We start from the raw sequence: 27,112 nt of genomic DNA on the forward strand, positions 1-27,112 counted from the left end.
GGGTGGTGTCATATACATATCTGAGGTTATTGATATTTCTCCTGGCAATCTTGATTTCAGCTTATGCTTCATTCAGCCTGGCATTTCACATGATGGACTCTGCATATAAGTTAAATAAGCAGGGTGACAATACACAGCCTTGATGTATTCCTTTCCCAATTTTGAACCAGTCAGTTTTTCCATGTCTCATTCTAACTCTTGCTTCATGACCTGCATACAAGCTTCTCAGCAGGCAGGTAAGGTGGTCTGGTATTCCCATCTCTATAAATTTTCCACACAGTTGTGACCCACAGAGTCAAAGGCTTTGGCATAGTCAATAAAGGGGTTGTTTCTCTTCAACCCCTATTAAATGAAGACTTCACTAGAGTCATATATATGCAGATTACAGTTACCATCTTAAGCCAAGGTTAAATAAAAGGGAATACTGCTTATGGCAGTGAAGATTTTCAGAGCTTGAAGATGAATTTGGTTATCTCAAAACCATGATGAATCTCCTTGTCAGTGCAAAGCAGCAAAGGAATAAAGTAATGGAGAAGGTGGACCTGGGCATAAACATGTTCCCACACATCATTTGTACTGAAAGGCTTCGTTGTTGTTCCCTGAACTTTGGCAATTACAGGCATTTTCCTGTGCTCTGAAAAACATTTGGCACACAGCGAGAGGAGGTCCCCTCCTTTTCTGTGTTCAAGGCTGGTAGCCTTGTTGCAGGGAAACACTAATTCCCAGTCGTTCTCCCTGGGAGCAAATGGTTTGTTTTCTCCTCACTGAATCCTGCCAGCGGTGAGTTCTCAGCAGCAGAGCCTGGCATGGAAAATCCATTTGGAGCAACTAGTCCCCAAGAGGAAAAAAGGCAAGCCGATTAGGGGGTGCGGGGGACAGCTGCAGCCACCATCAGGGCCAGTCACACCTGCTGGCCGGGGTGGGCATTAATACACAAAGGCACACTGCGTCCACAGCAAACACGAGTCTTGCTTGTATGCCCACAACTACATGTACCACACACAACCAAATCCATCCATATATACCACGCACGTACACTCAATATAGCAGTCACATGCACCACACTGCCATATACATACCACAGACACACACCCTACATAACAACTGTGCCCACCACACCCCACATACACATGATTACACAGAAACTCATCTACTGACTACCACATACAGAACATATACCCTACCACACAAAAACACCCCACTCACTCTCCACAATGGTCATATGCATCCATGCCACATATGTGCATGTACACACATTTCACAGTCCACATTACAGTCACAGGCATCATACATACCACACACATGCCATGCACACATCTAATCCACATAACAAATATATACACGTAACACATTCCACATATCAGTCCCATGCATCACAGATACATCTCTGTTACATACACAACCCCACAGCACCCAGCTTGGTAACTTGCCCGCTTAGCAAGCTGGGGCTGCAGCCTCAGGCTGAGAAGGGGCGGGTAACACAGGCCATGCCCCGCGGGCTGGTGGCCTTGGCCAGGGATGTGTGCCCCAGGGGCCGCGCTGGGAGCGGGAGACAGCCCCGGGGGAGCTCACGTGTGTCTTGTGTGCACGTGTGCGAGCCCCCAGGAGCCGATGTGCCCCGACACTCTGGGGATGTGTGTGTGTATGTGTGTGTGTACGAGGGCAAAGTGGGCCGCGCGTGGGGCAAGGCTGTGCGTGTGTGAAAACCCCGCTCCCACCTGCGCAGGCACTAGCGCACTGGGCGTCCGGGCGGGCGGGTCCTCAACGTGCACAGCTCTCCGCGGAGTGTGAACATGTGTTTCGGAGGGAGTGTGTGTGTGTGGGAAGCGTGCGTGGAAGCTGGCGTGCGTGTGAAAACCGAGCCTCCGAGGCGGCTGTGTTCCTAACGGCCCTCCGTCCGTGGGGGCCAGCCTACGGGGGCTGAGTGTGCGGCAGCAGCCGGGCCGCCGAGCGTGTGTGAGCAGCCGTGTGTGAGAAGGCGGGGCTGGCGGGGGGCCTCGTGGCGTCTGCCGAAGCTAGCGCGCGTGTGTGCGCGTGCGTGTGCACGTGGGGGCGCGGCGCGCGCCGCGGCGGAGGGAGGGAAGGCGGCGGCAGGCCCAGCCCGCGGTCGCAGCGCCCGGGGCGGCTCCTCTGCGAGCCTAGGGACCGCTGCGCTCCCGCGGCCGCCAGCTCTGCTGCCGCCACCTCCAAGCGCTGACCTGACTCCCGGCCCGCGCCGCGCCCGCCTCGGCTTCCTGCCCGTCCAGACGCCGCTCCTCCCGAGCTCCGGGTCTCGGCTCCGCGGAGGGAGAGGAAATGAGTGCGGCCGCGGCGCCGGCGCCCGAGCGCGGTTGGAAGAGCGAGAAAGTGGACGAGGCTCAGGCCCTGGCGCGGAGTTGCGCCGCCCGCAGACCCGACTTCCAGCCGTGCGACGGGCTCTCCATCTGTGCCACGCACAGCCACGGCAAGTGCTTCAAGCTGCACTGGTGCTGTCACCTCGGATGGTGTCACTGTAAGTCGAGCCACGTCTCCTCGCCTTTCTCCGCGGTCCCCAGGGCTCCCGCGGGGCCGTCCGGGGTCGTAGCAGGGACTGTGCGGCCTGGGGGCCGCCTGGCTGGGCCGGGGCTGCCCTGCCGCAGGCCGGGGCCGCCGTGGGGTCCAGGCGGCGGGAACTGCCCTCGCGCCGGACCAGTCGTGTCGGCGCTTCCTTGGCAACGAGATGAAATCTGTGGGAAACCTACCTTTTTAGCTACTTCTACAAAAGGGGTCTCCCCGTCCCAGGAAAACTGGGGTGTATTTTTCCCCCCTGTTTTCTTTTTCAACCGAAAAGACCAGGCGCGTGTGGAGAAAGGGTAGACAGCCTTCAGAGTTGACGACAACCGGAGGGGAAGTCTTTTTTCAGGGCTGGTGGTTAAAAGGTGCCCCTCTTTCTTTTTTCACTTTTGTCTTAACGGGCTGCTATTTAGAAGAAAGAGAACCCTTGGATTTGGAATCGTAGCCCATTTCTTGTATCCAGATTGAGAAAGCACTGAAGAGTGAGGGACTGCTTCCAAGAAGTTAATATTAACAGTTTGGAAGGGTGAACTCCTTGAATACCCAGTTCCAGCATATAAAGCCAGTGCATTATGGAGACTGTTTTAAAATTGCAAAAATAAAAGAATGAAAGTACGCTTCAGTGATCTTAAAGTAATTTGTAGCACTAAATGGTCTAGACCTTTTCTCTTACGTCTATCCTGCCTGTGATTTTTAAAATATTTAAGTGGCCATTTAATCAGAATTTCACTATTTTATTAGTTTATGGTATTTGCCCTGCTATATCTGATGAATTATTTCTTTTTAGAAATGTATTCTAAGCTTAGTTTCCACATAACCTTATAATAGAGGGTTTGGAGTGCTTATTTAGGATGCAGATTCTCAAAGTGATCTTAAAATTATTTTTTCTTCGTTGGTTAGAAAAAATGGCTCCCAACAAGAGATGCAGTACATAACAGATCCTTGTTTATATTAATTGAACATAATAAGATATTTTAAATTGATGACTTAAGGGATAGAGAATTCTTACATTTCTTTTATAAATGCAAGACACATTGAACAGTATTGATTCTTTGCATTCTGTGTACTGTTGGGTCTGTTTTGTCCTGTGTCTCATTATTCCTGTTGCTCTCAGCTCCATTCCTAATTGTATGGCATTGCTTCCGTGGGGGACAGGGTGAAGAGTTGAAAGTAACAACTGTGGGAAACCTGTGATGCTAGAGTACACAAGTAGGGTGACTCCGGTGGGTCCATTTCCTGTGGAAGTATAGAAAGAGTCAGAGTGTGAATTGTGAGGAACACTAAAGACGGTCCAGTTCAGTGCCTGTCTTATTTCCGCAGTCTCCCCTTTGAGTACACCACTAGTGATGGAACCTTGCAGTCTTCTCAGGCATTCTCTTCCTTCATTAGACAGCTTTGACTCTTAAAAATGCTCTTCCTTATATGGAGCTAAAATCAGTTACATTGGAATTTCTTCCCACACCTCCTATTTCTACCTTATGAAATCATATATAACAATCTTAACCTTTTTTAGATCCTGTCTGTTTCAACTCTTCAGATACACACATGATGTAGACTTTTTTCTACCCTATCTCTAGTCACAGCATCTGGCCTGAAATAGGTTTGTAATTCACATATGTTGAATGACTGAATGAAGGTAGCCATTGTTTTCCTCTCAAGCATTGTCTTGTCCTATTTATAAATCTCCATTCCTTTCTATGGGCTTCCCAGGTGGCTCAGTGGTAACGAATCCTCCTGAGAGTGCAGGAGACGCGGATTCGATCCCAGGGTCTGATCCCTGCGTCAGGAAGATCCCCTGGAGAAGGAAGTGGCTGCCCACTCCCGTATTCTTGCCTGAGAAATCCCATGGACAGAGGAGCCTGGTGGGCTGCAGTCCATGGGGCAGCAAGAGTCGGACATGACCGAGTGACTAAACCACTACCATTCTTTTCTGCCTTTCCTTTAATGGTGTTCAGGCCCCTAAGCATTCTGGTTTTTCTATTCTGAACATATGCTGATATGGTTATGATGCTATGAAGATAGTGACCCCTAGAAGGGTACACCATGTCCCAGTTGTGGTAAGATCTGTCCAAAAGTAGGCAGGACTGATGTCGCCTGTGTTTGATATGCTACTACTGCAGCTAGCATCACAGTAGCTTTTCTCTCTTCCGCATCGTATTGAGCTTGTCGTTGTCAGATTGAACTAAGCTTGCTGTGCACTAAGCCATTAAGCCTCTTTTTTGTTTGTGTGTGTGTTTTACATTTGTGGCATAAGTTAGAGCGCTTGCCTATCTCATAGTTATACATATATATTTGGATATGGCTACTCACAGATCACTTAGATCTATCCCTTCCATATATTTTCCTCTTTCCTTATTGATAAAATTGTTAAACAGGAGAAGACCACAGATGAAAGTCCTGAACTGGCTTTCAGGTTCATAACAATTCATTAATGAGCACTCTCTTGCTATGATCATTTTAACAATTACCTCACTACCTAATTGGGCTTCCCAGGGGGTTAAGCTATAATCTGCCTGCCAGTGCAGGAGACCAAGAAATGCGAGTTCGACCCCTGGGTGGTCCGGAAGATCATTTGGTGTAGGAAACAGCAACCCACTCCAGTATTCCTGCCTGGAAAATTCCATGGACAGAGGAGTCTGGTGGGCTACAGTCCTTGTGGGGTTGCAAAGAGTTGGACATGACTAAGTGACTGAGCATACACACACACACACCTTATTAACCTTTATCCACCTTTTGTTTATCTTATCTATATTGGTTTAGTGAGAACCTGATCAGATACTTTGTTGAAATTCTCCCAACATACTACTTTTATGTCTTTTTGATATATGATGTCTATCTGTAAACATACTCTTGTAAAAAAAAAATAAAGAAAATTAGTTGAGTGTAATGCAGGTTGATTCCACAAATGCTTAACATTTTCTTTTTAAAGCGATTAGTAGCTACTTTTTAAATAATCTGCATTTAGAAAGGACTGACATTGAGTATACTGGACCATTCGCAGTTGTTGTTGTTGTTGTTTTTTTTAATCAAGCCTGAATTTATTTGCTCTCTTCAGTCTTTGGCAGCCTTCTGGGATTCCATGCTTCCTCTGCTGCTGGTGGTTTGGGGATCACATCCAAGAATAGCTTCAGTTCATTTATAGCAGCCAGCTGCCCTGTTCAGTCTCCTCACCTATATGAGGCATCAATTCTTTCTACCCTTTTTAAGCCCCAATATTATTTTTCTTTGAGAGAAGCAGAGTTAATATATTTGAGAAGTTCTACTTCTTTTGGAATGCATGAACACAACATCAGTCCTAAATAAAATTCTTTTAATTTTGGTGAACATGCATTGAGCACCTTCTCTTTATGAGACATTATTATGGAAACTAGGAATACAGCTATGAATATAGCTGGATCATGAGTGTAAGGGTGTGATTCATCCTATATTTATTTTTGCATTCCTTTAAAATCACAAATGGTATGAATAAAAAATGATCAACTTGTTCACCAAACTGGTAAATATGAAACCAGGAAGACTACCTTGAGATGCTTGAGAGAGGAAATTCGGAACAAATAAAGGAAATTCAGTTTTATATGGTTGATGTTAAATTTGTGAAATTCATAACGCTATGAAGGAGAAAAGGCTGCAAGTACATACCTGTTCCTGAAAGACACAGACTGGGTATGTGTTGACAGATGCGGTGCTGGATGTAAAGGAAATAGTGTACTTGGGTAATCGATTTTGAGGACTGTGTCCGTGATGAAAACTGGATGTGTTCTACTGATGTCTCTGTCAGAGATAGATTATTGGGCTGATTGAACTATGGCCCTGAATCTGAACCTTTATTTTTTTTTAAGGAACGGTATTGGGTTGATTTAACAAATGAAGGATTCCAAGAAGAGTTTTGAGAGAGGAAAAGACGTGGCTTGGCTAGGGAAGAGGGATGGTAAACAATAAATCATATGTAGATATTGTAAAGTAGCTTTTTTTGTGACTGGAGTAGACAGAGTGTTAGAAGAAATAAGAAATTTGATTGTTGAGGTGTTAGGGAGGGATGAGCTGGACAGTGGGGACATTCCAGTTGCTAGAGACCTTGGCATTATAATGGTGAAATAAGTAGTGGGGGAATGAAATCGGCATGGGAGAATATTTTCATATTACTGTTAAAAAATAGGTTGAAATTCATGCAACAATGTCTATTTAACGGAAATTAGAACAGATTAGATTTGGAGGGGGAGGAAGAGGATAGTTATAAAGGATGGATTCTAGAATTTTGCCTTATGCAGCTTGGATGGATGGTGATGCTGTTCATTTGCTAATCGAATACTGGAGAAGAACTAGGTTTGGATGATCGTGGAATCATGAATCCACAAAGACCATGAATCCGGTTTTGTATCTATTGAGTTTATGTCGCCTTGTCGTTGCATGGTGATGTCAGTAGGCATTTGGATATAGAGGATATCGAACTTGGAAAAGTCTGCACTGGAGATAATATGGAAATCGTTAACTTCTTTATAGATTGGGTTGTAGCCATGATGAAGCAGGAGATTGCCAACGGAGAGCTTATGGTATGAGACATGAAGAAACCCTTTAGGCTTTGCCTTTAGAACACTTAACATTTAGAGGCTGGTTACAGGAGGATGAGCTGGCAACTGAGTCTAAGAAGATGGCCAAAGAAGAAACAATCCGGAAAGCATGGTATTACAGAGACCAAGGGAAAGGAGTGCTTTAAGAAAGAATATGAAGATGAAATCCGTTTTAGCAGGTTATTTCTTAGATATTGGGGAAACTAGAAATAGTGATTTTTTTTTGTAATTACTGAAGAAGAGGATGAAAGGTTTAGTTTTGCAACAATAACTTAAGGAGTATACTTGATTATAGCATAGCCATTTGCGATCATGAATTCTTCAAGGTAGAAAGGGAATAAAATACCAGGACAAGAGAATTAGGAGACAAAGATAGAAGTTAATATTTATTGAGTGGTTTACTTTGTGCCAGAGTAAGCTGATTATGCTAAGCATTCAATAACCAATTATGTTATTATGTCCATTCTATAGTGGAGGAGAAATGCTTAAAGAAGTCAAGTAACTTTCCCGTGGGCATGTAGCTGGTAAGAATAGAACTTGGATTTGAAGTCTTGTCTGTCTCATTCTTAGACCTGGAGTCTTAACCACTACAGGTACTCTAGAGCAGTTTAATGAGCAAAATCAGCAGTTTTCTGGCTTTATTAAAACCAGTGATGGGGAAAGTTTTTAAGAAATAAGTGGCAAATTGTATCAATTGCCATAGTGAAGTACAGAAGAATGGGAACTGTAAAGAGATCCCTGAATATGGTGGGGAGTGAAATCCAAGTTAAGAACTATCAAAGAGAAAGTGATGAGAGGGTGTTGGAGGTGAGGAGGGAGGATGGATAGGTAGAGGTGGGGTCATGTATGTGATGTGATGTCTGTACCACCAGCAGAACTCAGCTTTATTGGCTTAATAAAATCCCACAATAGGTGAGCTCAGTTTTCTGCCGAAGACATCTTAAAAGATTTGTCTTTCAGGTTGAAAGCAGGAGTGGGACTTGATGTAGTCTAATAGATGGTATTAACATATCTAAAGAAAGACTGTTAAAGCAGAAGGTGGATGGGCAGCATCGAATTACAGAAAAATGGGAGTAGGAGAGGCCGAATTTGGAAGTGTTTTTTCCCAGGACTCTTCAGAGAAGGTGGCACTGCCTAGAGGCTTAAATGTCTGGTCCTGTGACTGGACTATCTCTGCAAGTGTTTGGATATAATTTGGCCTCCTATTTTTATATGTCCTATAGGGGAAGAAAGCTGATTAGAGGATTTAACTATCAGGATCTTGGGGCAAGTATAGTTCTGTCCACTAGCTAGTGTATTAGCATTATGGTTTTTGCATTACTCTATTTGTTCTATTTTCCTGCTTCTACTCAACCCCCCAAATCAAGTTCTGACTTCCCTGGGGTAATGCCAGCTGGTTTTCCCAAAGGACAGCTCAGGCATATCAGTAACAGAAGCTACAGAAAATATATTTGAGATGTCTGACAGTGAAAGCTGGCAAAAAAGGGAGTGGTAGTTGGATTAGATGGAGGAGTCGGCTGAAGCTTTTTTCTTCTAATGAGGCCCCTTTCCATGTCTGGTAGTTAAAGGAAGAGGATTCAGGTGTTAGCCAGTGTAGAGGTGAAGTCAGTATCTGAGTTTCCTTAAATCTTTTATCCAGAGATAGAGAAAGCTCATAGGTGTTTTTCCATCTAAGTGGTGTTTCGATAATAGATAGCAGCACATTTGTTTATATGCAGGCACTATTGTAACTTTATGCATGTGTTAGCTCATTTACACTTCACAACAGCCTTGTGAAGCAGGTATTGTTATTATCCTCATTTTTTTAGGTGGAAACTTGCTGGAGGTCCCACGAAGTAGCCCTGGCCACATGTGGTCAGTGTATTCGAATCTCACAGAGCAGCTGGCAGCCAGGCTCTGGGTTTCTTGGTTCTGCTCAAGGTACAGTGAGGAGGATTTCAGCTATTTCAGATTCTCTTTGGAACAAGGAGGATTTAAATAAATACGTAAAAATAAGAATGGTTTTCTTATTTTAAAAGAAGGGCAATTATATGCAATATGAACTTTTTGGAGTGTTTGCAAACTTTACAACTATGATTTTAAAAAGCATTAAATGGAGTTTGGGATGTACATGTGCACACCGGTATATTTTAAATGGATAACAACAGGGACCTAGTGTATAGCACAGGGAACTCTGCTGAATGTTATGTGGCAGCCTGAATGGGAAGGGGGTTTGGGGGAGAATGGATACATGTATATACATATGGCTGAGTCATTTGCTGTTCACCTGAAACCATCACAACATTGTTAATTGGCTATACTCCAGTACAAAATGAAAAGTTAAATAAAAGATATTTAATGATGTATTTGTATAATATGAAGGTTCAGTCATGTCATATCTTCAGATGATCCTTAACTAGTGCAGGCCTCTTTTGGTGAGCTTTGCATGTGTACCGTTAATTATTACTGGTTTCCAAGCCTGATGAACTTTAAAAGGTTTCAACCAAATAGCTTTTGAGGACCTTTTTATGATTATTCCCTGCATTATAACACCCTCAGTTTAAGTTTATCCTCTCATGTTGTGGAACCTCATTAATTCATAAGAAAGAATATCTTTGGCGAAATTAAGTGTTATTAATTCCAAATAAACACAGGGACATATGTTTAACCTAACAGTTATCTAGAAGAAGATATGCTTTCTTGAAAAGTAAAGTGTTTTATATATAAAATGTGAGGGCAGAGTGTGGTCGTAGAAAGAGTGCGGGCTGTGGAGTCAGACACACTTGAGTTCAGTCCTGGTTCTTCCATGCATTGGCAGGATAGCTTCGGATAGGTTACTCAATCCTTCTCAGCTTCAGTGTTCTCTTCTGAAAAACAGGAATAAAAATCCTACTTCACAGGGTTGTTGTGAAGATTAAATGACATAAGCAGAGTACTTAGTGCAGGTGTTCAGCATCAGCCCCTCCTCAAAACAAGCGATGGAAATAGTAGATAGTGTAGTCGTCCCAGGGACAGGCTCTGCAGTTGGGCTTTGTGTTTGAATCCTGGCTCTGCCCACTGACGAGTTACATGGTTTGGGGGAAGTTACTTAACTTCCCTCTTTCAGTTTCATCATTTTTAATATGGGGATAATAACATAGTTATATTATCATAGTGGTGATATGTCAAAAACACAAACTCCAACTGCTTCTCCTTGCACAAATGTCCCGGTTAATCTGGAATTCACTTTGTAACCATACTCATTTGTTCAGTTACACACTTCAACACAACACAGGTGGTAAAAACATACATTTTGGGTAGTATGACCTTTAGAAATCAAGTTTTTCAGTTGTCCTCATTGTGGAAAGGTCTATTTCATAATAGCTACTTTGTGATAATTATCTACTTTTTATCTTGGAATTTTATTTTGTGCTCTTCCACTCCCTTCTGCTATCCTATTTTCCACCGTTGTTAAGCAATGGATAATTCTGGTTATTTAGATACACCAGTTAATACAGAAGTATTATATCAAACATGGGTTAATATGTTTCAAAGGATCAGAATATTATAAAGCTGTTAAAGTGAAGCTGCACATACTAACTTTAATGATTGCTATCCTGTAACAATACTTAGCTATCATTTGGAATATTGATTTTATGTAGAAAAATAGCAAAGTGCTAGTTATATGCAACATGAAGGTTTTTGGAGTGGTTGAAGTGTATAAAACTATGCTTTTTAGGAGGAGTCCTGGCTGCTAGAATGGTGGACAAAGTAGATTTAATCGTTTTTGCAAGTTACTTTACTAAAATTCATAGAATTTTTGTTTTGTGTTTCCTTTGTTCTTATTGGTTTGTTCTTCAGTATTCTGATATTTAGCAGTATTCTGTAAGCACACTACCAAAAACGTGCAATGTCTGAAGTGGTCAGCAGCTACAATAAATCTCTCCAGCTGTATCTGCACAATGCCCTGAAAAAGTCCGTTCAGGACAAATTTTTTAACCTCCCTAGTGCTTATTGATTCTTGGTGTGATATAGAATGTTATTTCTTCCTTTGTATCTCATTTAAACAGACCTTTAGTGAAATGAAAACACTAAAAGAGTTTTGTAATAATTTGGTATTTTGTGTAATAATTGTGGTATTTTGTGTCTGTTAGACTCATTTGTTTTTTCCTTCTGTCTGCACACACACACATATGCACATACATGTGCTTTTTTTCTTAAGCGATTTAAAAGTAAGTTGCTGACATGACATTTCACCTAAATATGTAAGCATACCTCTCATTTTCCTATGGAACCACAATACTAATCACGCCTAAGATAGTAACATGAATTCACCAATACCATCTAACATACAGTTTCCTTAATTGTCAAAAAATTAATTTTATAGCTGACTTTTCAATTCAAGAGCCAATCAAGGTTCATATATCACATGGATATTTTAATGGCATAGACTGTGGTGATGGTTACACAGGGGTATACTTACCTCTGCACTCATCACATTTTATGTATTAAATCTGTACAGCTTTTTCTGTGTCAGTCATACCTCAGTAAAATGGTTTAACAAGTGAAATAAATAAAATTAGTGGAATAAAAACATTTCATGCATCACACTTCATTATTGTATCACTTCAGTCTCCCCTTTAAACATTCTAGAATAATCATACTTCTTTGGGTGGTGGTGAAGTTTTTGAAGAGTCCAGATTAACTGTCTGTAGTATATCCCGTGTTTTACATTTGCCTTATTAGATTCAGGTTGAACATTTTTGCCTAGTTATTAAATTTGTGCTATTGTATCCCTTGCCTAGCATAATAGGAGGAGACATAGGTCCTTGTGTTCTCCTTACGTAGGGTGACTACGTAAGACACATTGTTTCTCCTTTGTTACTTTTTTTGTAGTGTTATTTTAATCACTTAGTAAGAATAAGTAACTGTGGACTTATTTGACACTGAATGAATATCCTGTTCCCCAATAAACTTTAACCCATTGATTTTAGTATTGACTGGAGAGTCTGTGTGAATCACTTATTACAGTGTGTTGATAGTGATATTCTAATTCTGTCATTCCTAACATTTGATGGCATTTGAAGAGATTTCTTTTCTTTGTATCTCTTCTTTTTTAGGTAATATGATAGACAACTTGATTCTTTTTAATATGCTATAATCAAGCATCATATTTTTTTTTTGATGCTCAAATTGTCCTACATTTGGGCAATGAGAGCTTCTTCAAGATGGCTTTGTGACCTTTTGACATGTCTCTATCATTTTACTTTACTGCTTTCTGAAACAAGATATTCCAGACTTACCTAGTAATTTCCTCTCCCCAGGCCAGAAATGAATCATTTTTCCAAGAAACCTATGTTCCTTTCGGTGAAGAATGGTATGGAAACCATTATCTGGGTTTTTAATGTGCTTGTTTCTGCTGGGATGCTACTACACATTACTTTCAGTGGACAAACTTAGAAAGTGTGTGTCTCCTTCATCTTTCCCCGTTTAGTTGTGCCTGCCTTCTCTGTGGGAAAAAACCCTGGTTTCCATCATATCATAATATTTACTCATTTCTTCTATTTTCAGCTACCCATAAACTAGGAATTATTATATTGGTTTCACTACCAACGACAAATTGATGACTTAAAGTTCAAGATAGAATATATCCTGGGAAGGATGTATGTAGTCAGAACACTGTTCGAAAGTTTCTTGAGTTAATTTTTTTCCGTGTGGTCATGTTATCAGTTGGGTTCATTTATTTCTGATCTGAATCGATTTCAGGTATACTTTTTTCCTCTTTTTTTAAATTAAACTTTTAATTTTGAGATAATTTGTAGGTTCGCATATAGTTGTGAGAAATAATACAGAGATCCCACATATTCTGTATCCAGTTTCCCAGTGGTAGTGTTTCACAGAACTGTAGTATGATATCTCAACCAGGAAATTGTCATTGATACATATAGGTTCAGGAACAGTTTCAGCATTGCAAGGATACCTCATGTTGCCTCTTCATAGCCATACTCACTTTCCCTTCTGCACCAGCCCTAATTAATCCCTGCCAATTACTAATCTCTTCTCTGTTTCTTTAATTTTGTCACTTCCAGGATGTTATATAAATAGATCATATGTTATGTAGGCTTTGGGGGTTGGCTTTTTTCACACTGCGTAATAGCTCTGGCGATTCATTCTGTTTGTTGGGTATACCGATAGCTCGTTCCTTTTGACGGCTAAGTAGTGTTCCATGCTGTACATGTACCACAGTTTGTTTACCCGTTCACCCACTGAAGGACACCTGGGTTGTTTCTAGTTTTTAGTTATTATAAATAAGCCTGCTGTAAACCTTTGTGTATGGTTTACTGTGTGAACAAAAGCCTTCATTTTTCTGAAATAAATGCCCAGAAGCACAAGTGCTTGGTTATGTGGAGGTTGCACATTCAGTTTTTAAGAAACTGCCAAACTGTTTTCTGTGGTTACCATGCCATTTTCCATTCCTGCCAGCAATGTATGAGTGATCCAGTTTCTCCACCGCATTTCCTGTCAGTGTTTGGTGGTGCTGCTGTTTTTATTTCAGTGATCTGATAGATGTGTACTGATCACTCATTTTGATTTTAATTTGCATCTACCTGATAGTTAACATTGGTGTGCTTATTCACCATTTGTATATGTTCTTTGGTGAAGTGTCTTTAATTTTTAAGACTTTTTTGAGAGCAGTTTTAGGTTTACAGCAAAATCAAGAGGCAGGTAGGGAGCTTTCCCGTGTATTTTGCCCCCACATGTGCATAGCCTTGTCTATTATTATTTATCAGAATTGTACATTTTTTTAAACCCAGGATGAACCTATACGGACACATCATAATCATCTAAAGTCCACAGTTTACCTTAGGCTTCACTCTAGGTACTGTACATTCTATGAATATGGACAATAATGACATACGTGCATCATTTATAATATCATACAGAGTGTTTTCACTGCTGTAAAAATACCCTGTGCACTGTTTGACCCCGCCCCTTGGAAACCACTGATTTTTTTCATTGTCTCCGTTGTTTTATTTTTTCCAGAATGTCGTATAGTTGGAATCATACAGTATATAGTCTTTTCAGACTGACTTCTTTCACTTATTAATGTGCATTTCTCCACGTCTTTTCATGGCTTGGTAGCTCATTTCTTATTAGTGCTGAATAATATTCCATCACCTGGACATCCCACAGTTTTTTTATTTAATTATTATTTTACAAAAGTAAATTGAGGTATAACTGACATTTGTTTCAGGGGTACAGCATCAGTTCAGTTCAGTCGCTCAGTCGTGTCCGACTCTTTGCAACGCCATGAACCGCAGCACGCCAGGCCTCCCTGTCCATCACCAACTCCCGGAGTTCACTCAAACTCACGTCCATCGAGTCAGTGATGCCATCCAGCCATCTCATCCTCTGTCATCCCCTTTTCCTCCTGCCCCCAATCCCTTCCAGCATCACAGTCTTTTCCAATGAATCAACTCTTCGCATGAGGTGGCCAAAGTCCTGGAGTTTCAGCTTTAGCATCATTCCTTCCAAAGAACACCCAGGACTGATCTCCTTTAGAATGGACTGGTTGGATCTCCTTGCAGTCCAAGGGACTCTCAAGAGTCTTCTCCAACACCACAGTTCAAAAGCATCCATTCTTCGCATAGTGATTCAATATTTGTGTATACAGTGAAATGATCATCATCGGAGTAAGTCTAGTTAACATCCATCACCATACATAGTTACAGATTTTTTTCCCATGCTGAGAACTTTTAATTTAAGATGTATTCTGGTAGCAACTTGAAAATATACAGTAGAGTATTATTAACTATTATTATAGTTAAAATAACTGAAGCAACTATTCCCAATTATCAGGTGGTGCTAATGGTAAAGAACCCACCTGCCAATGCAGGAGACATAGAAGACGTGGGTTTGATCTCTGGGTTGGGAAGATCCCCTGGAGGAGGGCATGGCAACCCCCTCCAATATTCTTGCCTGGAGAATTCCGTGGACACAGGAGCCTGGCGGGCTATGGTCTGTAGGGTCGCAGAGTTGGATATGACTGAAACAACTTGGCACTCATGCATCCCTAATGGTAGTTTATTTTATAACTGAAATTTGGCCGTTTTGATCATCTTCACTCATTTTGCCCCATTCTCTCACCACCATGCTTCTGGCAACCACCAATCTGTTTCCCCTACCTGTGAGTTTTCAGGTTTGTTTTTCTTTTAATCCACGTGTAAGTGAGAATATATGGTATTTGTCTTCTTCTGTTTGATTTATATCACTTACTGTCATGCCCTCAAGGTCCATCCATGTTGTCACAAATGGCCAGCTTTCATTCTTTATGACTGAATAATATTCCGCACATGTAGCACATTTTCTTTATCGATTCATCTGCTGGTGGCCACTTAGATTATTTCAGTGTCTTGGCAGTTGTAAATAATGCGGCAGTGAACAGGGGGGGTGCGTATGTCTTTCCAAATCAGCATTTTCATTTTCTTCAAATACACACCCAGAGCTGGAGTTGCCGGATCATATGTAGTTCTGTGTTTAATTTTTTGAGAGACGTTCATACTGTTTTCCATAGCAGCTGCACCAGTTTGCATCCCCACCAACAGCACACAGTGGTTCCCTTTTCTCCACAGCCTCACCAGCACTTATTTCTTGTTATTTCTTGGGTGTTTTTTAATAACAGCTGTTCTAGCAGGTGTGAGGTGATATCTCATTTTTGTTCTGACTTGCATTTCCCTGATGATTAGTGATGTTGAGCTCCTTTTCATGTGTTTGTTGACCTTCTGTATGTCTTCTTTGGAAAAAGGTCTGTTCAGATTGTTTGCCCATTTTTAAACCAGATTATTTTGGCTATTGAATTTAGTGAGTTCCTTATATATTTTGGATATTAACCCATAATCAGTTATATGACTTGTAGGTATTTTCTCCCATTGGGAAGGTTACTTTTTTATTTTGTTAATGGTTCCCTTTCCTCTGCATAAGCTTTTTAGTTTGATGTGTTCCCACCTTCTTATTTTTGCTTTTGACATCAAATCTGAAAGAATCATCACCAAGAATGAAGTAACAGTTTGAAGCCAGGAAGCATGGTACCGCCAGCTTTGTTCTCCTTTTTCAAGATTGTTTCGGCTATCTGGGGTCTTGCACACTACAGTTTCTTCGTTCATCTACTAAAGGACATCTCGGTTGCTTCTAATGTTTGGCAGTTATGAAGAGAGCTGCCATAAACATCTGTGTGCAGGTTTCCGTGTGAATGTAAGTTTTCAACTCCTTTGTGTAAATAAATACCAAGAAGTGTGATTGCTGGATTGTATGGTAAGAGTCTGTCTTCCAAAGTGACTGTGTTATTTTCATTTCCACCGCAAATGTATGAGAGTTGCTGTTGCTCCACACCCTGTCCAGCTTTGCTGGTGTCAGTGTTCCATTCCAGGTTTGGGCCTTTCTATGTGTGCGTGTTTCAAATATTTTCTTCCAGTTTGTGGCTTGTTTTCTAATTCTCTTTATATTTTCTTTCACAGAGCAGAAGTTTTTAATTTTAAATAAATCAAGGTTATTAGTTATTTATTTCATGGATCCTGTCTTTGGTGTTATATTTAAAAAGGCATCACCATACCCAAGGACATCTAGGTTTTTTCCTTTGTTATCTTTTAGGAGTTTTATAGTTTTGCATTTTACATTTAGGCCTGTGCTTCATTTTGGGTTAATGTATGTGAAGATTAAAAAGTCTGTGTCTACATTTGTTTGCTTTTGCATGTTTATATCCAGTTGTTCCAATACTATTTGCTGAAGAGACTTCTTTTATTCTTCTTTAATTGGTCTTTTTCTTGGCTGTTGAGTTTTGAGAGTTCTTAATATATTCTGTGTACTGGTCTTTTGTCAGAGCAGTAGTTCACATTTTCCCATAGTTCTGTAGCTTGTCTTTTTATCCTCTTACAGAGTCCTTTGTGGATCAAAATTTAAGAATTTTGATGAAGTCAGGTTTATGAAATTTTCCGTTTATAGATGATGCTTTTGGTGCTTTTTAGAACTGTTTGCTTAACCTGAGATCCTAAAGATTTTTTTTTCCTATATTTTTTCTTAAAGGCGTTAGAGGTTTCAGTTTCACATTTAAGTCTATGATCCATTTTGAGTTTTTGTATAAGATGTCCATTTTAGATCAAGGTTTTGTGAATTCTTTTCGTTTTTGTTTGCCTATGGATGTCCAAATTGCTGTAGCAGTACTTGTTGAAAAGGCAGCCTTTCCTTTATTGAACTGCTTTTGCACCTTTGTCAAAAAATATATTGTAGAGTCTGTTTCTCTATTCTGTTCCACTGATCTATGCGTCTGTTCCTCTGCTGATACCACACAGTGTTGATTACTATAGCGATAGAATGTGTCTTTAAATCTGGTAGTCTGGTTCTTCCTACTTTGTTTTTTTTTTTCAGAATTGTTTTAGCTATTCTAGTTTCTTTACCTTTCCATATGAATTGTAGAATAACATTTTCTGTATCTATTGTGTTGGCTAAGACGTTGGTTCAGGTTTTTCCATACAGTGTTACCAAAAAAAAAAAACCCACACAAACTGAATGAATTTTTTGGCCACCCAATACATAACTCTTGCTAGGATTTTGATAAGAATTGTGATAAACCTGTAAGTCACCTTTGCTGCTGCTGCTGCTGCTAAGTCGCTTCAGTCGTGTCTGACTCTGTGTGACCCCATAGATGGCAGCCTACCAGGCTCCCCTGTCCCTGGGATTCTCCAGGCAAGAACACTGGAGTGGGTTGCCATTTCCTTCTCCAATGCATGAAAGTGAAAAGTGAAAGTGAAGTCGCTCAGTCATGTCTGATTCTTCTCGACCCCATGGACTGCAGCCCACCAGGCTCCTCCATCCATGGGATTTTCCAGGCAAGAGTACTAGAGTGGGTTGCCACTGCCTTCTCCGAAGTCACCTTTGGGAGAGTTAAAAATCTTTCCTGTGTTGACTGTTCGTTCCATGAACATGGTATGTCCCTCCATTTATTTAAATCTTTGATTTATTTCATCAACATTGTATAATTTTTAGCATATAAGTCCTGTATATATTTTTTTTGAATCATACATAAGTATTTACAACCCGCCTGCAGTATGAGAGACCTGGGTTTGATCCCTGGATTGGGAAGATCTCCTGGAGAAGAGATGGCTAACCACTCCAGTATTCTTGCCTGGCAGAGAGGAGCCTGGCATGCTACAGTCCATGGGGTTGCAAAGAGTTGGACACGACTGATGACTTTCACTCACTCACATTTACAATTTTAAAAATTACAAATGTATTGAGTTTTTATTTTTTTAATATAAATTTATTTATTTTAATTGGAGGTTAATTACTTTACAATATTGTATTGGTTTTGCCATACATCAACATGAATCCGTCATGTATTGAGTTTTTAATCTTGGTGTTTATTGCCAAACTTATTGCTTGTATATGTTTATTGCTAGGATATAGAAAAGTAAGTGATTTTCATTTTTCATTCAGTTTATTTTGCATTCTGTGGCCTAGTTGAACTCACTTATTAGTTCCAAGAGTTAAAAAAAATTTTTTTGGGGGGGATTTTCTATTTAGACAGTCATTTCATATGCAGGTGGCTACAGTTTTATTTATGTTTTTTGCCTCCAATTCATATGGTTTTTCCCTTTCCCCCTTTTCTGCTTTGTTGCACTGACTAGAACTTCTGGAACTATGTTGAACAAGGACGGATATCTGTGCCTTGTTCTTTTCTCCTTAGGAGGGAAGCATTAGATTTTTCATCTTTAAGTACAATGTTAGTGTTAGATTTTTTGTGGTGTCTTTTTATTGAGAAAATCCCTTTCTATTCCTGTTTTATCAAAGTTGTTATTATGACTAAGTATCAAATTTTGTTAGATATGTCAGCTTTGCACCCCTGGAATAAGCATCACTTGGTTATGGTGTGTAATTCTTTTGATGTATTGCTGAATTCTGTTTGTTGATAATTTGTGAAGGATCTTTATGTCTATATTTATGAGGAGTGTTAGTCTGTAGTTTTCTTTTTTAGACTTTGTGTGTTTTTTATATCAGGGTAATAGTAATACTAGTTTTATACAATGAATTGGGAATTTTTTATTCCTAGCCTATTTTCTGAAAGAACTTATTTAGAATTGATGCTCATTTTTCTTAAACATTTGGTGGAATTCTCTAGTGAAGTCATCTGGGTCTGGAAATTTTTAAAATTACTATTTTAGTACTGTATAGCACAGGACACTATATTCAGTGTCTTGTAATAAATTATAATTGAAAAGAATCTGAAAAATATTATTCATATACATATATATATATAGATCTCTTTGCTGTAACCAGGAACTAACACACTATAAATCAACTGTACTTTAATAAAAAGCCTAAAAAATTAAATTAATAATTTAGTTTCCTTATTAAACAATATTCAAATTATTGCCAATGAGTGAGTTGTGGTAGTTTGTAATTTTTGAGGAATTGATCCATTTCATTCTAAGTTGTCAAATTTGTGTGTGTAGAGTTTGTAGTTAGGGAGTACTACAAACTCTATTTTGATGAAATTATATTTTGATGTCTGAATGGTCTTTAGTAATATCCTCTGCTTCATTCCTGGTACTGGTAGTTTGTGTCTTTTTTAAAATTTTGTTTATTAGTCTTGCTGCATATGTGCTTAGTTGCTCAGTTGTGTTTTTGCAACCCCACGGACTGTAGCCCGCCAGGCTTCTCTGTCCATGGCATTCTCCAGGCAAGAATACTGGAGTGGGTTGCCATGCCCTCCCCCAGGGGATCTTCCCGACCCAGGGATGGAACTCAGGTTTCCTGCACTGTAGGCGGATTCTTTCCCGTCTTGAGCCACCAGGGTACCCATCAGTCTTGTTAATTTTATTGACCTGTTTGCAGAACTAGCTCTTTGTTTCATTTATTTTCTCTATTGTTTTTCTGAGTTCATTGTCATTGATTTCTTCTCTCATCTTTATTATGTCCTTCCTTCTCTTTTGCTTGCTTTGAGTTTATTTTGTGCTGCCTGGTTTTTAAGAATCTTAAATGTGGGAACTTAGATGACTGATTTGAGGCTTTTCCTCTTTTCTGATGTGTGCAGTTATTGTTATAAAAATCCATCTCAACATTGCTGTAGGTATACACCACAATTTTGATATGTTTTATTTTAGCTTTCATTAAGCTCATGTTTTGATTTTTCTTGATATATCTTTCTGATTCATGGATTATTTAGAAGCATTGTTTAGTTTCCAAGTGTTTGGAGGTTTTCTTGATAAAATTTTATTACTTGGTTTTTCATTTTAATCACAGGACACATTTTGTGTGATTTTAATTCTTTTAAACTTAAAACTGGGAGAAATATCAATAACCTCAGATATGCATAATACCACTCTAATGGCAAAAAGTAAAGAGGAATTTAAGAGCCTCTTGATGAAGGTGAAAGAGGAGAGTGAAAAGCTGGCTTAAAATTCAACATTAAAAAAAAAATCAACATTAAAAAAATTAAGATCATGACATCCAGTCCCATCACTTCATGGCAAATAGATGGGGATAAAATGGAAACAGTGACAGACTATTTTTTTGGGCTCCAAAATCACTGCAGATGGTGACTGCAGCCATGAAATTTAAAAATGCTTGCTTCTTGGAAGAAAAGCTATGACAAACCTAGACAGCATATTAAAAGGCAGAGACATCATTTTGCCGAAAAAGGTCCTTATAGTCAAAGCTGTGGTTTTTCCAGTAGTCATGTACAGATGGGAGAACTGGACCATAAGGAAGGCTGAATGTCAAAGAATTGATCCTTTTGAACTGTGCTGTAGGAGACTCTTGAGAGTCCCTTGGGCAGCAAGGAGATCAAACCAGTCAATCCTAAAGGAAATCAGTCCTGAAAATACAATGGAAGGACTGATGCTGAAGCTGAAGCACAAATACTCTGGCCACCTGGTGTGAAGAGCCGACTCATTGGAAAAGACCCTGATGCTGGGAAAAATTGAGGACAGGAGGAAAAGAAGGCCCCAGAGGATGAGACGGTTGGATGGCATCACTGAATCAATGGACTTGAGTTTGAGCAAACTCTAGGAGATAGTGAAGGACAGGGAAGCCTGGCTTGCTGCAGTTCATGGGGTCGCAAAGAGTTGGACACAGCTCAGCAAGTAAACAACAACAACTGGTCCAATTCATCGATTCATCGGTTTATCGACACTTAAGAAGTATGGGTATTCTGTTAGGGGAAGTGTTCTATAACTGTCGGTTAGATTCTACTGGTTGCTTGTGTTGTTTAGTACATCCTTGTTTTCTAATATTTTCTGTCATTTGTTGAAAAGGATTGTTGATGTCTTATACTTAGTTATGGATTTGTCTTACTCCTTTCAGGGTTTTCAGTTTTTGCTTCATATATATTTGCAGCTCTGTTGTTTGGTGCACACACATTTAGAATTGCTCTTTTATCAGCCTTTTATCACCCTCTAATATCTCTGTATCTCTGGTAACTTTCTTTGCTTTGAAGTTTACTTTTTGTGATATTTATAGAGGCATACCTGCTTTCCTTTGATTAATATTTTCTTGACATATCTTTCCCTTCCTTTTATTTCTAGTCTGCCTATATTGTTAAATGTGAAGTGAGGTTCTTTATTTTTTAAATTTTAGTTAATTTATTTTTGGCTGCATTAGGTCTTTATTGCTGACCGTGGGCTTTTCTCTAGTTGTGGTATGCAGGGGCTACTCTGTATTTGTGGTGCATGGTCTTTTCATTGTGGTGGGTTTTCTTGTGCAGAGCACAGACTCTAGGGCAAGATTCAGTAGTTGCAGCATGTGGGCTCAGTAGCTGTGACTTGAGGACTTTAGAGTGTGGACTCAGTTGTTGTTATGTGTGGGCTATTTGTCCCACAGCACGTGGAATCTTTCTGGAGCATGGATCCAACCCATGTTCCCTGCTTTGGCAGGTGAGTTCTTAACCACTGGACCACCAGGGAAGTCCTGACGTGAATTTCTTTTACGCAGCATAAGTTGTTTTTTTTAAAGCCACTTTGTCTTTAATTAGACCATTTATATTTAATGTAATTATTGATAAATTAGGGATTAAGTTTGGCATTATTTTTTTGTTTTTTGTCTTTTTTCTTTTTGTTTGTTTCTGCTCTTTCTTTTCTCTGTCTTCCTGTGAGTTATTTGGGCATTTTGTAGACTTCCATTATATCTGTAATATTTTTTAGTATTCTCTATGTTTAATTTTTAGGTATACATAGACAGCTTATCATGATTTGTTAGTATCCTTTGACCATTTTGAGTGAAGTATAGAAACCTTCAGTTCAGTTCAGTCGCTCAATCGTGTTTGACTGCTTGCAAGCCCATGGACTGCAGCACGCCAGGCCTACCTGTTCATCACCAACTCCTGGAGTTTACTCAAACTCATGTTGATTGAGTTGGAGATGCCATCCAACCATCTCATACTCTGTCGTCCCCTCTCCTCCCGCCTTCAGTCCTTTCCAGCATCACAGTCTTTTTCAGTGAGTCAGTTCTTCACATCAGGTGGCCAAAGTATTGGAGCTTCAGCTTCAACATCAGTCCTTCCAATGAATATTCAGGACTGATTTCCTTTAGGATGGACTGGTTGGATCTCCTTGCAGTCCAAGGGACTCTCAAGAGTCTTCTCCAACACCGCAGTTCAAAAGCATCAATTTTTCGGTGCTCAGCTTTCTTTTGTAGTCCAACTCTCACATCCATACGTGACTACTGGAAAAACCATAGCTTTGACTAGACAGACTTTTGTTGCAAAGTAATGTCTCTGCTTTCTAATATGCTGTCCAGGTTGGTCATAACATTTCTTCCAAGGAGCAAGCATCCTTTAATTTCATGGCTGCAGTCACCATCTTCAGTGATTTTGGAGCCCCCATAAATAAAAATAAATAAAAATAGAAACCTTACTTCCCTTTATATCCCTTGTCCTCTACCCATTTATAGTATAACCATCTTAAGTATTTCTTCTACATGTTTAGAACCATATCAGACAGTATTATAATTTCTGTTTTAATTGTCAAATATAACTGAGAAAACTCAGGAGCAAAATAAATATATTTATCTACTTTTTTGTTTTCCTATATTGTTTTCTCTGATTTTCAGAAGTTCCTTCTTTTATTGTTGCCTTTCTGTTTAGAAAGAAGAAAATGGCAACCCACTCCACTCTTGCCTGGGAAATCCCACGGACAGAGGAGCCTGGTAGGCTACAGTCCATGAAGTCGCAAAGAGTTGGACACTACTGAGTGACTAAACTTTCACTTTAGCCCTTCTTTCACAGCAAGTCTGCTGGTGACATTTCTCTTAGCTTTCCTTCATTTCAGAACATCTTGATTTTTCCTTTATTCCTGAAGGATGTGTTTACTGGGTGTATAGTTCTTAACTGAGCAACTAAACTGAACTGAATTCTCGATTGATGTTCTTTTCTTTTAGCACTTGAAAAAAAGTCATTCTACTTCCTTCTGATGATAAATGATAAATGGCTTCTGATGATAAATCCAGTGTTGTCTGAATTATTTTTCCCATTTAGGTAAGGAGTTGTTTTTCTCTGGCTCCCTTTAAGACTTTTTTTCTGTTCATTTGGTTATCTGAAGTTTGAATATGATGGGCTGACTTGATTTCTTCGGATTTGTCTTATTTGAGGTTTGCTCAGCCCATCTTGTAGGTTATGTTTCCAGTCAAATTCAGGAAGTTTTCAGCCATTATTTCTTCTGCTTTTGCAACCTTATCTGTTTGTCCTATCCATTTGGGACATCAATAAAATGGATGTTAGATTTTTTTTTTATTATTATAATCCTGTAGTGCTTGAATTTCTGTTCATTCTTTTTGGGAATATTTTCTTTTTGTTAAAATTGGGTAATGTCTATTATTCTTTCTTCCAGTTCATTGAAACTTTCCTCTTCCATTCTCCTGTTGATGCCTATTCACAGGGATTTTTATTTTGGTTATTGCATCAGTTCTCATATTGTTTGGTTGTTTATTCTTCTGTCTCTTTGAGATGATTTCTGAGACTTTCTATATTTTTCTTTGTTTCAAGCATTTTGTAATGACTCACTGAAGCACTGAAAAGTCATGCTGTTTTAAATTCCTTGTCAGATAATTCTAATATCTCTGTCATCTTGGTGTTGGCATTTGCTATAATTTCTCATTGGTTTGAGTTCTTGTTTTCTTGCTATGACTACTGATTTTCAGTTGAAACCTGGACATTCTTGTTGTTATAAGATTCTGGATCTTAAACCTATTTTTTACTGACTTTCTTGGTACCACTCTAGCAGAGTAAGGAAAATGCTGCCTCTTTAATTGACACCGAATGGAGTGGCTGCTTTCTGTTACTGCTGGGTGGGAGTTGGGGCTCTCCATGTGGCCTCTGCTGACACGATGGTAGAGATGACCTCATCCTGTCTTTCCACTCGGTATCTGATTTTACTTGTTCAGAGTGTTGAGATATCTCATTAGAATCTTTCAAGTATAGAAGTCTAGGTCCTTCCCACTTTCCTGGCCTTTGCTGTCATAAATCAGGGTACAGTTCAGTTCAGTCGCTCAGTTGTGTCTGACTCTTTGCAACCCCATGGACTGCAGCACGCCAGGCCTCCCTGTCCATCACCAACTCCCAGAGTTTACCCAAACTCACCTCCATTGAGTCGGTGATGCCATCCAACCATCTCATCCTCTGTTGTCCCCTTCTCCTCCCACTGTCAATCCTTCCTAGCATCAGGGTCTGCCGGGAACCAGCGTGAGGAATTCCGCCCGTGACAAGGTCATGAGGAAGGAAGCTGACATATGCAAGGTCGTGATCAGACTTCAGGAGTTCCCCCTGGCATTTCCTGAGCATCCACCCCCCCCCCCCCCAAAAAAAAAGAATCTGCCTGCTTTACCACTCTTCTAATATTCTCTGGAAAAAGTCAAATCAGGGCTTTAGTCATCTGCATTTGAAAGGGATGTTTCAGTTAAAACCCCCCTGATAGCTCTCTAGCTTGCCTAACAGGTCCCCGACCTCTTACAGCTTGCGAATTGCTTACAGCCCCCCAACCGTGAGAGGCACAAAGCTTAAAAGCGTCTTAAAGATACAGAGCCTTTTCTAAAGAGCTAAAAATCATATTGGTGACGGGTTTCACTGTTGACTCAATGATTGCCACCAGGCCTCCATATTCTTTATCTTTTAGGCACCTGGGAGGATGTTAATCGATGTAAATGGGATATGGAAAAAGATATATAGTAGTTTTGATGTTAGCAACACTAGACTTTTGAGTTAATTGCTTCTCTTTTGTTGTAAATCACTGTACTCCCTTTACTTGTTACAAATTGCTGTATCTTTGCTATGTAAGAATGTAACTTTATTTAGTGCTTTCTGAGAATGGCACCAGACTTTGGGAAGATCAACACAAATAAGTCTTCTGGTTGACAAACCCTTATCAGAAAAAAGGCTGTAAAATGTTAATTGGCCCTTTTGGCTGGAAGATGATGTAAATTACCTAAGACTTATGTATATAATTAGGTATGCAGAGAGAAAAGCCTGGTTTTGATGAGTCTGGACTGCTAACGCTACATAACTTTGTGTTACCCATTGATCTCCATGTTTTATCCAAAGTAGAAAAGGCCTTCTGAACAATAGAGGACGGAGCCAGTCGCTGGACTGGTTTCCCCTGTGTCTCTCTCTCTCTTTTTCCTTTTCCTCTTTACTTTAATTTCAGGCTGAATTCCCACCTGGGGTGCGGAAGCTCGCCAAGTCTACTTACTTGCCCTGGCTGTTAAGACCCGCGCGAAAGGGAGCCTAAGGCGAGGCACCCTTAGATATTCAAGCGAGCACCGGTGGCCCAACGTAGATGGTGCAAATTCCTTGTCTGGAATTTTATTGGTCTTCCATGTAATCCAAGCTATTCAGCCTTCTTCCTCCACTTAGTCTTCCTACTACACTGTTGTTTCTTAATCTAATCTTATATCAATCAATACATAAGTCTTTCCTCGCCAACGCCGTCCACCTTTCAAATTCCTTGGATCCACCGGGGCTGGACCCCGGCAAGGGTCTTTTCCAGTGAGTCAATTATTCGCATCAGGTGGCCAAAGTATTGGAGTTTCAGCTTCAGCATCAGTCCTTCCAATGAACACTCAGGACTGATCTCCCTTAGGATGCACTGGTTGGATCTCCTTGCAGTCCAAGGGACTCTCAAGAGTCTTCTCCAACACCACAGTTCGAAAATATCAATTCTTAGGCATTCAGCTTTCTTTATAGTCCAGCTCTCACATCCATACATGACTACTGGAAAAACCATAGCCTTGACTAGATGGACCTTTGTTGGCAAAGTAATGTCTCTGCTTTTTAATATGCTATCTAGGTTGGTCATAACCTTCCTTCCAAGGAGCAAGCGTCTTTTAATTTCATGGCTGCAGTCACCATCTTCAGTGATTTTGGAGCCCCCCAAAATGCCATGATCTTAGTTTTCTGAATGTTGAGCTTTAAGCCAGCTTTTTCACTCTCCTCTTTCACGTTCATCAAGAGGCTCTTTAGTTCTTCGCTTTCTGCCATAAGGGTGGTGTCATCTGCATATCTGAGGTTATTGATATTTCTCCCAGCATTCTTGATTCCAGCTTGTGCTTCATCCAGCCCAGCACTTCTCATGATGTACTCTGCATATAAGTTAAATAAGCAGAGTGAAAATATACAGCCTTGACGTACTCCTTTTCCTATTTGGAACCAGTCTGTTGTTCCATGTCCAGTTCTAACTGTTGCCTCCTGACCTGCATACAGGTTTCTCAAGAGGCAGGTCGGGTGGTCTAGTATTCCCATCTCTTTCAGAATTTTCCACAGTTTGTTGTGAATCGGGGTACAGTACACAGTATTGTCTCTGATATTTGCCTGGAGTAGAATGATTACTGTCTAAAAGTTTTACATCATGCTGGGTTATTTCTTTCCTTGTCCTTTGGTAAGAGAGAACAGGTTTTTGTTGAGACATCACCCTAAGAAAAAGAAATGCAAAAAGGCAAAATGGTTGTCTAAGGAGGCCTTACAAATAGCTGAGAAAAGAGAAGCTAAAGGCAAAGGAGAAAAGGAAAGATACACC

At 40.1% G+C, this 27,112-nt stretch overlaps 1 protein-coding gene across 1 annotated transcript in view; it reads left to right on the top strand.

Annotated features, from left to right (window-relative positions):
- Nucleotides 1–2,240: 2,240 nt before the first annotated feature.
- C1H3orf70 (chromosome 1 C3orf70 homolog) overlaps nt 2,241–27,112 on the top strand; it is a 114,203-nt gene continuing 89,331 nt past the window's right edge. The window contains exon 1 of the mRNA XM_052647325.1: nt 2,241–2,491. Within this exon, the coding sequence (XP_052503285.1) occupies nt 2,296–2,491 (196 nt within the window). The 5' untranslated portion in view covers nt 2,241–2,295. The remainder of the gene's footprint in view (nt 2,492–27,112) is intronic.

This window comes from Budorcas taxicolor, chromosome 1 (genome assembly GCF_023091745.1).
Source record: "Budorcas taxicolor isolate Tak-1 chromosome 1, Takin1.1, whole genome shotgun sequence".
NCBI lineage: Eukaryota > Metazoa > Chordata > Mammalia > Artiodactyla > Bovidae > Budorcas > Budorcas taxicolor.